The sequence below is a fragment of the Drosophila busckii genome, chromosome 3R (assembly GCF_011750605.1).
Source record: "Drosophila busckii strain San Diego stock center, stock number 13000-0081.31 chromosome 3R, ASM1175060v1, whole genome shotgun sequence".
In the NCBI taxonomy this organism is placed as follows: Eukaryota; Metazoa; Arthropoda; class Insecta; order Diptera; family Drosophilidae; genus Drosophila; species Drosophila busckii.
The window spans coordinates 8,515,573-8,532,806 of NC_046607.1; the positions used below are offsets into that span (position 1 = coordinate 8,515,573).

Here is a 17,234-nt window from a genome sequence, read left to right on the forward strand (position 1 = left end):
CATAAATAAATAATTGATAAATTGCAGATGAATTTTCATATTTTATGATGTTTAAGTAGTGGGCTCTTTATTGGGCGCGCCACTGCCAGCTGTGTCAATAATATTATGTTAAAATATACGATTTCCTTTTGGGATTTTTTACGACTCGCTGCCTACTGCCTGCACGCCTGCCCACAATATGGGGCGACGCTACTTTGTCGCACAACGGTGCGTATGAAAATTGATTGTTGCTTTATTTATGTATGTACACATACACATATACACCCCACTCGCATGAGTAGACATAAAAAATTAACACAAACATAAAATGCAATCATGCAGCTCGACGCGACGAATAATGACGTCGTGGTCATGGTACTCTTAACATTTATCCATTTGCTTGATTTGCTTTTACGTGCACCCAGAGACAACCTAGGGCCAAGCACACATAAAACGCGTCAAGCTTTCCCTGTAACGAGCGCCGATTTTACGATCTTGCATGGCCACCATAGACGACGAATGACAAACCACTCCAAGCTCCAAGTATTTCAAACAGCTGCTGCTCTTCTGCTCCGCTCTCCGCCCCTCTGCGCTAGCCTAATGATTTGTTATGCGGCTTTTATGCCTCTTTGGTGCTGAGAGGGTTAAAAAATGCTGAACAAATGGTTTATGGATTGTTTAAAGCGCGAATTGCATTGCCACATACAAAACTAAAGATGGTTATCCTTTGTTTGAGTGATTAGAGATATCAGTGGGGCGATTAATGCTCTCAAATGCAGAGTTGCCACAAAAACAGAATAGATTTCAGGACAGATTAACTATACAGGGAGCATACAATGAGCTGTGTTGGTTTTTTGAATGATTTTATTAATAAAAAAGCGGAAATTCTTAATCTTTCGGCAAAAGTGCTCAAATGATTTTTATATACATGATAGATATATAAATTAGAAATGCTTAATAGATCTAATGACAATTATTTTTTAATTGCAATATAAGAATTAACCAAACCCAATCTCCTATTGATAATAACAACCAATCGTTTCTAGTTTTAACATAAACTGTAAAAATAAATAACATAATCTGTAAGTATAACAGATCGTCACTTTTTGACGAATATCAGAATAGAGTAAACGTATTGAAAGTAAATAGCCGCGAGCTTAAAATAAAGAATACTTAAGCAGACGACTACATGCTTTAACTTATAATTTCCACAAATATGTTTATGGTCTAAGTATAGAACAGGCCAAGCCAATCTTTTTCTACATGAAATGAAAAAATAAGTAAGCGCATTAAATGGGCGCAACTTTGACCAGGGCAACGCAGCAAGCGCACCCCGCTGTCTATACTGAAAATTGAGCATAACAAAGCTTGTTGTTTTTGTTGAGAATTTTCCGTTCAATATTATAAGTCTGCTTTTACATCCTACTTCATGTCTGAATTTTCAGAACTAATGCATAAATATTCAAGGATTAATGATTATAGTTTCAGGTATTTCATCGAGGGGCGTGCCTTAGGATCCTCCTTCCAACAACTCGTTATTATTGTCTTAATATGATTATACCTCTTATGACTATTGATAGCATCAATATCTGGGCGCTTTTCTGTATAAAAATATATGTATATATATATGACATTTTAAAAGCTAACACTTAAATTACTTACTTTGGAGAAGAACTTGGTTCATTATATTTACGATGTTGCAATTCTCAAAAGGCTTTTTCTGAGACATTACCTCCCAGAGCACAATGCCAAAGCTGTAGACATCGCACTTTTCGTCGTATTCTTTGGTCTATAATGCAAAGAAGAAGTTAGAAAAAAAAATGTTCTTAAAACCTTGAATACTCACATTATATATTTCTGGTGCTCTATAAGGTATGGAGCCAATGAGCTCAGTATTTTTTGAAGCTACCGACTTAACCAAACCGAAATCACAGATCTTTAATATACTATAGTCATCGGTGAGTACCATATTTGCAGTTTTTACATCTCGGTGCATAATTGATGGTTGACTTCCATGCAAATAAGCTAAGCCCTGAGGATAAAAGCAATGTTTTTAAGTTGGCAGCACAAATTCATAATCCAAAAAATACCTTTACACACTGACGCATTAAATTGAGCAAATCCTCATAAGCGAAATCCCGGCCACTATGTATATAAGCCTCTAACGAGCCATTTTCAGCGTATTCCATTAGTAAAAGCATTCTTTTCCCAAGCGGGCTAGTGTCATGGCTAATCCCATATAATTTTATAATATTGTCATGTCTAACAGTTGATAAGAATCGAGCTTCCTTATCTATGACCTGTTTACATTTCTCGTCATCATAGCTAATTCGTTTGACGGCCACAGTCATGCCTGACCAAAACGCTTCAAAGACTTTTCCAAATGAACCCTGTCCGAGAACCTATACAGTAAAAATAATTTTTTATAAGTTCGCAAGTACAAAACTCCCATAGACCTACTTACTTTCTTCAACTCAATAGCGCTTGAATCCACATTGGAATACATGCCTTTCATGTAAAGGGTTAAGTTAAAGAGCTTATCTTCCAATGATTTCATCAAGGGCCGTTCACTCTGCTCCCATTTCCAACAGAGCTCAATCAATTGCTTTATTTGTGCAGAAGTTTCAAAGTTTTTGATTTCATTAATATCTTGACGATTGTCTACAAATACAGTTGTTATTATTTTCACTCTTTTGCTTTACATGTACTTACCAGTATGAGGACCCTTGTATCTCCAGTTTACAAAAGGGTCCTTTTGAGCCATAACCTCCCAGAGCACAATACCAAAGCTGAAAGTCTCGGAATTTTCGTCATAACCCGAACGCTATAATAATAAATTATTTTTTAAAAATAAAAGTTAGAAACACTCAAAACAAAAACAGTAATACTCACTGTAATGACTTCTGGGGCGTCATATGGTGATATACGCCTTATATATATTGACTTCATGTGACTATGAGGAGCATCACAAATCTTTAGTAAACTATAGTTTTTGCTTAGTAATAATTTGGAAGTTCTTAATTTCCTTTGTAAAATTTGTGGTTGTCTTCCATGCAAATAGGCTAGGCCCTAAGGGTCAAAGAATGGTTTTTTAGTCTGACAAGTTAGTAGAAAATATATTTCTCACCCTTTACCTTAGCACACTGATACATATAGTTGGTCAAAAGTTCAAATGAGTGTGTTCGGCCACTATTATGTATATAATCATATAGCGAACCATTCTCAGCATATTCCCATAGAACAAATAGCTCTTTCGGATTGTAGAAACCATAAAATTTTGTAATATTCTCATGGCTTACATCCAAAAAGTCTCGAACCATACGGTATACTTGAGCCCAACATTCCTGATTATAATCGTCATAATAAAGTTTGGCAGCTATAGTCATCGTAGAGCCATTGGGCTTTTTCCAAGTCGCTTTATATACTCCACGTCCGATTATCTGTATAGTAAAAACTAATTAATAATAACTTCAATATTTTTTTGACATTGATGTAATTACCTCTTCCAGAGTTAGATTTTTGAAATCCACAAAAGAATCCATTTCTTTATATATTAGCAAATAGTTTGTGCATAAGTACCCGCTAACTAGTTAAATATCGTCTTGCTGGTGTATTACAAAGACTGTGAATGAAAACTGAAAAGCTCACTAAGCAAAGCACGCAAAAAAAACTTTAGAATAGTAGTGCAGCAAGATATTGATATATTGAGCTTGATAAGATAAGACATTATAAAAAGATTATATTGATGATGAATGCAATTTTATCACTTATATATAAGTGCACTGCTAATTTAATTTATATACACTGCACTATGGTCACAAAGCCGATTTTTTAGCATAAAGTGTAATAATAAAAAAATGGGAATTGAAATTTGGCATGAACTTTAAGTAGAATATTTTAGAATTTTTTATATTTTTTTTTTTTTGTTTCAATTTTTATAATTTGTATTGTTGGTGGCGCCCAACTTTAACCTGTCCACTTATTTAACGTAAACTTTTTAATAAGCAAGTGAGAATTTAAAATTATAATTATTTGTTTAACTTTACAAAAATAATATTCAATGGGTGTTTTCACGATTGTACATTTTGCTTAAAAGCTTTTCGCATATCCGAAAGCTGCTGCGAATCTGTTTGAAAGTTTTCAAGACATTTGCATCGCTTGCTTTTGAAAACGTCGCGCATTTTCCAATGGGGTAAATCCTATTACCCAGCCCAGTCGAGCGTAACGCATTTGACAGCAACATCTGCAACATCATTTTGTGTCAGGTGTTGCAACGGCCACTCAGTCAGTCAGTCAGTCAGTCCACCAGTCCACCAGTCCGTCACTCAGTCAGCCATCAAATGAGCAAAAGAAAATTCCATTTGAGGCACTGGCAGCTGCTGCATGTGGCGTGCATTACCAGCGCGCTCACGATACTTTGCAGCGTTGCTTTCTTTTTGCTCCAGCCCCAGCGTCGAGTGCAAATTAAAGCGAGCGTGGGGAGAGAGGGTGACAGAGAGTGAGAGCTCGGGCTCGCCGGTCGCAGCTTAATTTCACATGCAGTTCGGTGGCAATCAGTGCGTGCGGCAGTTGTCTCAAGGCACTTAGTGCCAAAACTACTTATGCTGCAGCACTTTGACAACGTGTCCCGCTAACCCGACCCGACTTGCTTTAGCACACGATTGGCGTTCTAATCCGTAGTTCATTTCCTTAGCGGAAATGAAGGCAAGGCATGGGGGTTTGGTTTTCTTTTGCATGCGACTGAGATAATTGCGTGTAACAGGTGTGAAAAACAGAATTTACAATGACACTCGGGGGCAGCTCGCCAAATAAAGTATCAACCTGAAGTTGCCACAATGCCAAGTGGCAAGTTTAATGGAAATTATTATGCACACAGCAGCAAGTACATTAATACTTATCTACAATTTACTAACGTGTCGTGAGTTTTACATTTTAATTAACATCAACCGTGAGCAACAAAAAAAAAAAAAAAACAAAAAACAGCACGCAAAAAATGCTCAGTCAACTTTGCTTTTAGCCAAGTCCCTTTTGCCATAGATACTCATTAAGAGCACTGGAAATGAAGAAAAACTGTATGTGTTAGTTAGCTAGTTTTTTTTTTTTTTTTTTGGTGTGCTGCTGTTTCTTTTTTTTTGTGCTTTTGAGCGCCTTTAGCTGCGTTGCGTTATCAACGCGGCTGCACGCACTGCGCATGGTCCAATTAAATTATTAGCCAAAGGCAGGCGTGCCACCCAAATGCGGCTTGTGGCATGCGGCAACTTCAAATGCTGTCAGAGGCGTAAAAAGCATATGTTAATTATGTTGGCTTGCTCTACACTCATTAGAGCGCACTTGAAACAGAATTTTTAACGTCTATACGTATACGTAATCTCCACATAGAACTCTAGGTAGCTGGTAGATTTACGCTTCAAGTAATCACAACAGCAAGTAAATGCTAATTGTATTAAATTTCTTAGCCCAACAAAGCACAAACTTTTCCCCACACACAAAGCCAGCAGCCATCAAAAGTTCGACAAGGTCAGACTTAAAAGCAAGCAGCCCAACAATCAAACAGCAGCAAACAAAAAAAAACTAGTTGACAGTTTGAAATCATACACTCAGCAAAATATATTCTAAAAATAAATATTTTTTTCCTACGAGAATTTTAATAAATAGAATCATTTTATTAAGTTAATAAAACATATGAAAGAGCACAAACAATTTTTGCAGAAAAAAATTCTTTGTTAAAAGTTGAATTTTTAGAATAATAGTTGTAAAATATTTTACTGCGTTTTACCAGCATACCATATGTATATTTTCTTATGTTATTCTTAATTTAAGAAAATATACAATAGCTTGATAATCATTTGACTAGTATTACGCAATTAAACAAACAATTAAATTAAATATTTCTTACAGTTTTATTATACAGAAAATAGACCTGATTCCCTGAATACTTGCAAGGATCAGGATGAAGTTAATGTCAAACGATTCCTGGATAAAAGGGCTATAGTTCTGCATCTAGATAGTCATTGTAGTTTCGGGGGAAACAGGGATTTTGTTCTTTTGGCCACTTTCCTTGCGATCGGAGACTAAAATTTTCCAAATTGATGGACTCTATATTTTTTAAATGCCAATTGATGTAGTTTTGGGAGTGCCGGTATCTAAATTTTTGAAATGCGACCTAATCCTGCCGAGATATGGCTTTTCTCTAGGCGATCGCTTGTGCTTGGCAGCCCTTTAAAGTATGCAGCAGCTTTTTCAGTTGAGTGCCATGATATAGTTGCAGAGTCTGGTTGTTGTCTCCGCTAATGTTGAAAGACGCAGTTGCTCAAGCTTACCGAAAAGATACTGCTGTAGTGGTGCTTGGACAGACCTTGGAGTATATATATAACGAAAACTAAATTATTAATAATTTTGCAGTTATAAGCTAGAGAAAATAAGCTAAGGTAAAAAAAGTGGTAGTTCGGGGATAAACACACTAATGATTATAAAAATAATTTAAAATTTCAATTGTTTGAAAAATATGTAAACTTATAGGCAATACTCTAAAATATTTCTGAGTGTAATAATAAGCAGATGCTTGTAATAATAGTGAAGCAGCGACAATCCAAAAAAGTTTATGTTGCTCACGATGCACACATACACACACACACACACACACACAGAGAGAGAGAGCTATGCATATAGTGAAAGCAACGCCCATCGTTCGCTAAAATTCAGTAGGGGGCGTGGCATGCATTTGCATGCATTGGCATTGTGAGCGCGCGAGCAAAACGCATTTGATGCAAATGAAACATAATGAAATTGTAAAAGTTATTTTTGCCAAAGATAAAATTTACATTTCTCACAAAGAGAGAGATAGAGAGAGAGAGCGAGAGACAATGGAGGGCATGTGGCATGGCCCGTGGCATGCCACACACCGACAACTGGCTGCGTTGGCTTTGACATTTTTATGTGCAGCGAGCGTTTTGTGCGATTTGCTTAGGAATTGTGTTTAGCGTTGCGTATTTGACATTTAAACGTGTAACAAACATGCTAAAGCTAACACAGCTGCAAACAAAACTTCTCTCTGTCTCAATTGTAAATGCAAAAGAGCACTGACAGTTCCGCGCTGCACCCAACCAAATCGCGTAACGCGAAGCAAACTTACCATATAGTTAAACTGAAATATATTGAGTGCAATTGGTAGAAATGTAGTTTTGAAAACTTAATGCTAAACTACATTCTATTATCAACTTGGTTTATTAGTTGAGCAGACTTCAAGCACAAAGATAAAAATAATGCTTAAGCTCTTAACTTGAAAAAGAAAGTATATTTAAAATTAGCTCAATATCAAAAGAATTCATGACAAAATATCGAATTTCAAGATGAAGGCAATGCAAACATGATTTGAATGTTGTACATTTCTGGTTTTGTATATTTATTTTTAATTTCTAACTCAGAAGATTAAACAGTAAGAACTATTTAAAATTTTTAATAGGGTTTCTCTCTTTAATATATTATGTAGCATTTGCGCAAACAATATTTTCGCCACCTATTATCGAAATTTCCTGACGGGACACTGAAGACTGCGTAAAAACCTAAAAATTGTGGAAAATGCGATATGCAGACTCTGCCTTGAGATGAATGAGTATCCTGCGCTCTGCAGAGTACGATTTAGTCAGTTGGGGAGTTATACCGTAGATGCCAGCAAGATGAATCAGGGAATATTTTGACAATTCTGCACATGATAGAACTGGACAGGAACTGTAGCTCATCTACCAGTGGGAGGCACAATAGATCTCATAAGTCGTTTTGCAAGCACTCCAATCCATTATAATAATAATTATCGAAATTGAAATTTGTATGCAAAGTTATTCTAAAGTCAGCCTGTTTTTTATATATATTTATTAAAGACAAGCGTGCTGTTCCATGTTATAGGTAACCTACTCTAATTTATAATTAATTATTTAAATTTAAAGCTATTGCAACATAGGTAATAATGTAAAAACTATATAACTATATATATTGCTATAAATTAATGTTAATATTATGCTGTTTAATAATTGATTGATTTAAAATTGTATTTTTTAAGGGTGATGATTAAAGTCAGTCAGTCAGTCAGTCACTCACTCTTCATCTGGTAAAATATTACAACGATATATAAATGAGCAGAATGCAGAAATAAAAATACATTTTTGACATACAAAACTTTTGCGTAAATCCCAATATTTATTTTGTTCATTTTTATTTTTATAGTTTGAAGTAACCCAACATATTGTTATTAAGACAAAACACAATTTAAAACGCTGCTATAATAAACCGACAAATATTTTTTATCAGTTTGAATAATAACAAAAAAGTGAGCGAATTCTTTTTAAGGCAATTAATAGTTTTGAGAACATGAGTTTTATATCGGAATAAACGCATTCAACATGAGCAACTAAAATGAAATATCAATTATATTTATTTTATACATAACAACAACATGCGCAAAATATCAACTTATTTATAAAAACGCATTTATGACTTTTTAGCACCAAAATGCAGAAAATAAAAATGTTTATATTTACCTTACCTGTAAGCGCATAAAAAGTTTAACAAGCGCACAAATTGTAAAATATTCAATTTCTCTTGAATTAAAAATATGTACATAGGTCTTTCGTTGTTAGTTTGTAAGTTGCAGTTAAATTGATTTAATTTTATTTTCGTTTGCCATTTGCCATTTGTTCTGTATTAAGTTGCATAAATAAACTTGAAAAAATGGCGCCAGTGCCAAGAGTTCGAAAAGTGTATTTAAAGCATAATTTTTGAACAGTTGAAATATTTATTGTCGACTGCAATTAGGCAAGCTCGTAAATCCAAGAAACTTACATAAATTACAAAAAGCAGCGCAAAAGCGAAATGCGAACAAGGCGAAAGGCAAAAGGCGAATGGGGCAGCAACAGCGTCTATAACTCATAAACTTAAAATGCAGCAAACGTAGCACAGCGAGTACAAAGATCCCAGATCAGCCAACAATAAACAAAGACTAAATAGCCATACAAACGAAACGCATGCTTGAAAATCTTAAAGTACGCTAGTTTACAGCCCCACATATACAAAAGGAGTCATAGTTCTACTCATGCGTGTGTGTGTGTGTGTGCGCAACACTTAAGAATTCAATTTCAGCACTAAACCAACACAAAACACACACGAACTGGCATATTATATGTCTAGTTTACCTTTTCAGTAAGCAAGCAACAATAACAACAAACAATAGTAGAGTGGCATGCATTAAGAGTACATGCTTGTATTATAAAGAAAACGCTCTCTCTCTCTCTCTCTCTGTATGTGTGTGTGTGTGTACGCGCAGCACGCTAACAACAAAATGCCCATTAAGTTGCACAATAAAAATGTTGGGAAAATTGTAAAATACTTTTATGCTAGAAAAAAAGTTACACCGCAACGCTCGTTGCAAGCGTATAAAGTTTACTTTAAGCTACCACAGCTGATAAAATATTTATAAAAAGTGAACATTAGCCAAGGGGCGTGGATTTTAATTTCGGTAGAATTGCTTTATTTTGTTATTTTTTTATTATCACTTTGCTTTGCTATTTATTGTTAATCGTTTTGACTAAATAGATTTCAAACTGTAAGCAAATTACAGAGAATATATCAACAATAAAGCAAAAGATAAAGCTACCTTACCTTAGCTTAGCTGAACGCTCTCTATATTTTAAATAGTAGAAAGCTATGGCTATAGGTATTCAGTGATTTCTCAGTTGAAATAAATAATACTGCAATTTATTGCTATTTACATTCAAAGCATAAATTTAAATAAATCTAAGCAATCTCGACTCAGTAAAGACTAAGCTCATTTATTGAGCTTAAGCTAACATTGCTTAGTTGCATTATGCAAAAACTATAAATTATAAGATATTGTACAAATTATATTTTAGTCATTTTAGGCGTAATGCATTTTGTAGATCACGCAGCATCAAAACAGTTACTCTGGCATTTCTCGACAGGCATTTATATTTCAAAATATTAATTAGATTTTTGATTTCTTGCGAACGTCCATGGCAGTTATTGCGTATATACCGAAATCACCACAAGCAACTTGAAGCAAATTTAAACTCGTTTTTGCTTACAAATTGTGAAAATATATTTAATAGTATTTAGAATGTTAGCCATGTTTGTGTTTTAAAGTTCCTCTCTTTTCTCAATATGCTTATTAATTCAAATACCTGCGAACTGCATATAATAGTTAAAGCTTTCGACTGTTGAAGCCAATTTTTAATATGTCAGCAGCTGTCACTTAAAGTTCAAAGCTAAATGTAACTAAGCAATATTAATTAGCCTTGGCAACGCGACGCATACGTAATATGCGCAAACACACAGCCAACTAGACAACTAGCGACATGGCATGACTCAAATGGCCGACAGGCTGTCAATAAAAACGCCATTGGGCTGTCAGCTCCATGGCAGCGAGAGCACATTTATGACAGGCGACGCTATTCTATTTTCTTTTTCTTTTTTTGCTTGTATTATTTTGCTATCGTTCATTTTTTTTTTGCCATTAACCAAATGCGATGCTGATGAGCGTAACAGAAAAAGGGCACACTGCGAAACGCACTTAGCGGCAGCAGCAGCAGCAGCAGCAACAGGACTAGAGTGGCAGGACAGCGTGCTGCAGCTGCAGATAGTGCGGCAGGCAAATAAATGCAAGAGAAGGCAGACTAACAGGCAGGCTGGCTGGCTGGCTGGCAGGCTGACTCCAATGAATGTCATTCCAGGCCGTTCGCAGCAATTGAAGTTGAGTTTGAAGTAGCGTCGTCGTCGGCGGCGGCGGTGGCTATCAACGGCATCATTGCCATCATCATCAACACCAGGAGGCGACTACGACTACAATTACGATTGCCTTGTTTTTGTTGTTGTTGTTGTTACAGCGCAGCAGCATCTGCTGTTTTTATTATTGTTATGGACACCATAACTGTCAGCGCAATAAATTTTCCATTTTGCTCAAGCACCACTTTCATTACAAATGCAACGTACGCTAAAAGATGGAAGGAAGGAAGGCTTGATGCACCAGCCATGCGATTTGGGAGCCTTCTTGAAGAGTTCCCATCTAACAGTGGCGCAATTTCTGGAAATATATTTCAAGAGTTGTTATGCTTTATTATAGTAAAATAAATTATAAACTGCTTAGTGGTTTTTTAATGACAAAACAAAGATAAAGCTGACAGTGGATCCTTGATAATTTAACTATATTCGTTTTAAATATTATATTCTTATGTTCAGTAGTATGTTATGTTCTTATGTTTCATTGCGCGCGTTCACAGATAATTCGAGCACTAATCGCTATTTGTAATCGATACGTTTTCTGTGCTCAAATCAATCCCCAAGCAGTCAGTTAAACAGAAGAGCTGCATCAATTTAAAATAATTGTATTTTTAAAATACATTTTATTGAAGAAGCCAAATTGCATTCTTCATTATGGATCTTAACCGGTTACATTACTTTTACAAGGTATATTAAGAAAAGCTGTAAAAGTGTTGCGGATGAAATGAGCATTATCCTTCACAGGTGCTTCTCTATTTTCCAGTTGCGACTTGATTAACTGCCTAGTGACTTTATGGTCATGTGACAGAATCTTCAGATAGATGAATATTATGTTCATCTAGCGGCAGGAAATTACTAGGCTTTATGCTTTTTCTTACTTTATCAATTGATATGGAAAGTACACGTTAATTGTGGCTTTTATCATTAATCGTTTCCAATTGTCATGCTCGAAGTCCGGATATTTTTTTAAAAATCCCATGAGACGTCTCTTGTAACAATCATCTACCCTAGAGAACAAATTAGTGTCAAATTACACAGTTGATTGCCTGAAAGGAAAAGATAACTTATTCGACTCCAAAAAGTATGCTACCTAATGAATCTGTTGAATGCAGTTAGATAATGTCACAGCGACTAAATCTCGATCTCTCTTTCTAACCTGAAGTTTTAACAGCTTATATTGTAAATTATATTAGCCACGATTAAAACAACTTCTTCTTTATTTTTAAACACCACGCTGTTCAATTTTGTCAAAAACTTTTGCTAAGCAAGACACTGTGAGTGGACTCAAATTGCAGGGCTTGTGCAAATGACTTGGGGGCCTTTGTTTCTGGCCGTTTGTATGTTAACAAGCTCTCACTCTCACTCTCGCTCTCTCTATTTATCTGGCTCAAGCAAAGCGCAATGCAATTTGACCATAAGGCAATAATTAATTTAAAATTCGTTGAAATCAAAGCTTGTTGACTAGCACACAGAATCAACAACAAAGCTATGGAGGGCTTATTATTATTTTTTTATTTATATTTGCGCGTGTTTTCATTTATTTTATTTTGTGTTTTTTGACACTACTGAATGCCTGGCAGTCAATTTAATTTAATTGCGCAGTCGTAGAGCGGATGTCGCAAGCACAAGCAGCAGCAACAGCAGCAGCAGCAGCGTAGTCAAGTATAAACTGCAGGCACTTTTTTGGCCAGAACGGAAATGCTGGCGGGCTGCGTTGGGTTTTGTGTGCTTAATTGCGGCTGCTGTTGCAGATTCGCTTGTTTATCTTGTTTCGGCCATTGTTGTTGCTGCTGTTTTTCCGTTTAGCAGCGAAGCGTGCAAAAAACATGGCGATTTTAGTTTTTGGCGGCGAGCAACACCTGCAAGCAATTGGTATGTATTAACTCAGACCAGCTGCATTTGTCTGTGTGTGTGTGTGTGTGTGCATTGTTTTTTGAGCACACACACACACACATCTAAAATTCATTGTTCATAAGACATGCACGCATTTTGAACGCTCGACTGCATTTCCGGCAGCCGTCGGGCCAACACCGCTAACAACAACTGGTCACCAAACAAAACTCAGCTGCAAGCGCTTTGCGCCTGAGCACACACACACACACACCTTTGGAGCTCACATATAAAATGACATCGTTTAGCTGCAGGCGCATTAATTAATGTTTTGAGCCAACAGCCGCAGCAGCAGCAACTAACACAATAACAACAACAAAATATTTAATGCATGTGTTGCCGCTGGTGTACATAGACTGTGTATATAACAAACAAGACTACACTGCAAAAAAAAAAATGAGCAATTTATATTGCAAATAACTTGTTAATTTTTTTAATGCAATTAAACATAACAAACGTATGGTTAAACATAGTTTTTATTTAAATAAGTTTAAGTGCTCTTCATTATTATTATTATTATTATAAATTTTCTGCATGTTGCTTTTAATGAGAACGATATTTTCTTTCCTATTATTAAATCGCGGCTCTATTCGTCAACTGCTTATGCTCAACTCTGTTAACAAATATAAGTTTTAGTTCTACAAATATTATTCATATATTCATTATTGCAACTTATATTTATTTAAGCTTAAGTGCGCTTTATTATTATTCTTCAGTTTCTGTACATAGTGCATCGCTTTTAATGAGCACTATCTTTACTTTCCCACTATTAAATCGCGGGAATCTTTTCTTCAGCTGTTCATGAGTAACTCTGTTAAGCAGCTGACTCTGTTAAGTTGCTGTTTCTGTTAAGCTACGTCTAACATCCAGCTCCCTGTTATCTACATCCTATACAAATGCTTAAGTTTTAATTATATAAACATTAAAATTGAGTACAACTTTTAATGCAAATTTAAGAGAAAAAAAATTACACATAAATTTTATTTTATACCTTAAGCCTATAGTAAACGCAATTTGTTGCTGTCAAGTGTTTGGCCAAGTTGAAATTCAATAATTTGCCACCTAAATTGTCTATGTATGACATTATGTACTATGTACATATATTAAGCATGCTTGTACTACTAAAAGTAGCAGCAGCAGCTAAAGTCCAAGGCAGGTGCCAGCTTCAACATGTGCGGCAATAGCAAAAACCATTTCATTGCTTGAACTCTCGCTTGTAGAGTTAATAGGAAAACGCTGTCTCATGCTGTCAGACGGGGCAGGCGAACTAACTCGACAAAATACCAATGAAACGCATACAATATTTCTTCATCAACAGCTTAAGGCGCCGGCAGCGGGCAAAGCAATAAATTTTGCGCTGTTAATTTGTCACATGATTTTAGTTGGCCAATTACAACTATCAGACAAACCAGGCTAAGGCAGCTAAGGCAACGACAACAATGGCCAGCCAGGCAACTTGACATCGCTCACACACACACACGCATAGATAGCAGCATAAAAGGATGACCACAACGTTGGCAGCTTAGCTAACGTTAGTGTGGGGTCAAAGTGTAGAAAAATGCCAACGTGACAAAAACAGCAACAAGCATTGACTGTGCGTGGCTTGGTATTTATCTAATTCTTACACACACACACACACACACGCACACACACACATATATAAAGCATACTCTGCTATATCTACAACTAGTAGCTTGCTAAATATTTAACGCAATTCCTGCATTGCCCTATACGCTTTGATAAATGTGTGGAGCAAATAAAAATGTGAAAATAATGCGGCATTTGTATAAGTCTAATTGCAAACTGAGTAGAGTTTCTAAAGCTATGCATACATACGCATCTATATAATTATATATATGTGTGTGTGTGTTTGCCATTTATACTGACCAGCTTGACAATTCAATAAATCCCAGCGCTCACTTCGACTGAGCCACACACACACACAAGAGTTTCAGCTAGTGCCAGCAGTTTCTTCTGTTTATTGTTAAAATCATTTGTTGCTAACGATAGCTTTTGCTTTAATTATTAAACCAGCAGTACACTCTTTAAAATGTGCATGGCCTAATAAATTAGATCATTATTATATTAATATGTTTAGACAAGTATAGATATAATTTGCCTGCAAGTACAGTGAAAGTCACTAGAACGGTCAATAGTGATTTAAGAAAAATTGTGTTTAAAGCATTAAAGCTAAGTATTAGCGCTACCCTAATAAGTTATTCTAATTAAAATATTTCTGAGCCTTAGTTTTGCGTTAAATTTTCAAATAGTTCAAACTTTGAGTTTCAAAGGCTGAAAATGTTATATTTTAATGTAAAAGTAATTTTGACAGATTTATTTAATGTAATCTGAATTATTTATATTTTTAAATGTAGTAAGCCTCTCAATAAAAAAAGTTGTAGAAACAACACATTACTTCCCATAAGGTTCTTCTTAAGCTTACGAAATAGGCTGAGGCATCTTATAAAAAATTCTAACATTCATTTTGAATATTCTAGTTTAAAACCTAATCAAGAAAGTTTTTCTGAAATTTATTTTAATGTTTCAGACGCGTTTGGGGGACAAAAATGAAAACAGCTCTGAGGCAAAATAGCTATAAGCTAGTGCTATTCATTGGCTAGATCTTAATATGCAAATTGGGACGTACCTTTTAAACCGCAAGCCTGCTTTTATATAAAATTAGTTTTCAACACTCACACATAAACATGTGAGTAAACACAAGTGGTTGCGATTTTCACAGCTACCACGAAAACAATTTTATAAAATATTTAATTTAATTATTTTCGCATATAGAATAGGCCTGAAATGGGGGCAGGGATCTGCGGTAGGGCGACTTTTGATAGTTGACATATTTATCCACAGGCTGACCTAGAGCACGGTTAAACTAATTACGCGACGCGCCAATGCTTAAATACTTTTATGAAAATTGGGCAAAACGGCAAAAATATTTACACACCGGAAAAGCAATTTTTATTTTTTGCAATACGTTGCTAATTGGTCGAGTTTTTTTTTATAAAAGTCATAAAACTATAAAGAGGGTTTATTATGCTCGCTCAATGAAATATAAGTTTAAACATTTACTGCCATGATTAAATGCAAAACGATAGTTCACATTCTAAATAAAGTAATAGAGCTTAGTGGCATTAATTGCAACTTGAATATATTTCATTATTAAGAGTGCATAAATTTCAAATTAGAATCCTAATTTTATATTTTTATTTGGCAATATAAATGGACTAAAATAATAAAATAAATAATCAAAATATATTCTTAGAAAGTAATTAACTCAATATCAATATCAGAATGAATCTAAGCGTAATTCAAAATCAAATTGGAAAAAAATGAATGCATTCAAAAATATCTAAAGATGAATTAAATTCAAAAATGATTTGAATATTTTACAATGTCAAACAATATATTCAATAGTTTTAAAATGTAAATAGATGGAGCATTAACACTACAATTATTAATAATAATCTCTGTACCTTATTTATAATAAAATTTCTGTAAGTTCTTTGCTCTGAGAAACTTCAGCCTAAAATCTTTACAGATTTCTGTGTCACCCCTGATTTTATATTTTATATACAGTAGCTTAGTTCTTAAATAGAGCTATAAGCTCGACTTGCGCGTAATCAATTGCAAAACAATTTTAAGCATTATGAGCATAATGATTCAACTTCGAGGAGCAGCACACACACACAAATACACGGACAGACAGAGAGACGGAAGCATATGCGTGCGCTAAGTGCGGCCAAAAGTTCAAAAGGAAGTTACAGGCTAAACGCCCATTAAATTTAGCTTCGATGCAAGCAGCAGCAGCAGTTCTCATACTATACGATCCAAGCTTAGAACTAAACACTGACGCCAAGGGGTCATGTGATTAGACTTGCCCTGATCCCGGCACTGTGGTCACGCCAGCCAAAAGTCGCTCCAACGTACGTTGTATCCCCACAGAGCCATAAATATTGGTAACACAATCTAAACACTGAGCACCCGACTGGCGGCAGGGCCAGTGCTAGTGTGAAAAGTCACACTATAAGCTAACACACGCACACTCAGACACACACACACACACTCACACACACACACACATGCCCAATCGAGTGGCATCGTCGCTTAAAATCGCTACGAAATTGCTTTTCAATTTTTAAATGCCTCACGCCGAGGCAAGTTGGGGCCAACTTGGTGTCATCTGGCGAAGTACACATGTGTGTGTGTGTGTGTGCACATATGTCTGTGTGTAGGTGATATGGCCTGCGATGGTGCGATGGTCTTGCGTGCGCGACTCTGAGCTCAGCGCTTTTACGAGCTACCAACCAACTACCGCCTGCCGCCCTCCTGCCAATTTAACAGCAGCAGCAGCAGCAGCGGCAGCAACAGTCAAAGTGTGCGTGTTGTTGGCCGCTCTTATGTTTAATACATGATTTTTCCACGCGACGACTTTTTGTTTCTGTTTGGATTTGCAGCGTAGTTTGCTACGGTTTGGCGCCTGTGTGCCTGCCTAGGTTGGCATGCCCAAGCTTTGTTGGGCCCCGTGCCCATAATTCAACTAAGGCGTTAATCTCTGACACCCAACACCA

The 17,234-nt window shown here is 35.8% G+C and overlaps 1 protein-coding gene across 1 annotated transcript; it reads right to left on the reverse strand.

Moving 5' to 3' along the window:
• Positions 1-998: 998 nt before the first annotated feature.
• Positions 999-3,514, reverse strand: LOC108602432 (putative mitogen-activated protein kinase kinase kinase 7-like). Its single transcript, XM_017990551.1, has 9 exons — positions 3,480-3,514; positions 3,114-3,419; positions 2,872-3,048; positions 2,692-2,803; positions 2,444-2,640; positions 2,070-2,381; positions 1,826-2,011; positions 1,642-1,768; positions 999-1,580 (listed from the first exon to the last, which is right to left on the reverse strand). Exons 2-9 carry the CDS (start codon positions 3,363-3,365, stop codon positions 1,456-1,458), a joined length of 1,488 nt encoding a protein of 495 aa, XP_017846040.1. The 5' UTR covers positions 3,366-3,419; positions 3,480-3,514; the 3' UTR covers positions 999-1,455.
• Between the last annotated feature and the right edge of the window lie 13,720 nt (positions 3,515-17,234).

Coding starts and splice junctions, on each gene's coding strand:
- LOC108602432 (XM_017990551.1), bottom strand. CDS start 3,365: ATGACTATAGCTGCCAAACTTTATTATGACGATTATAATCAGGAATGT. Junction 2,641..2,691: donor ATACAAGGGTCCTCATACTG/GTAAGTACATGT, acceptor CTGTATTTGTAG/ACAATCGTCAAGATATTAAT. Junction 1,769..1,825: donor GAGCACCAGAAATATATAAT/GTGAGTATTCAA, acceptor TTTGCATTATAG/ACCAAAGAATACGACGAAAA.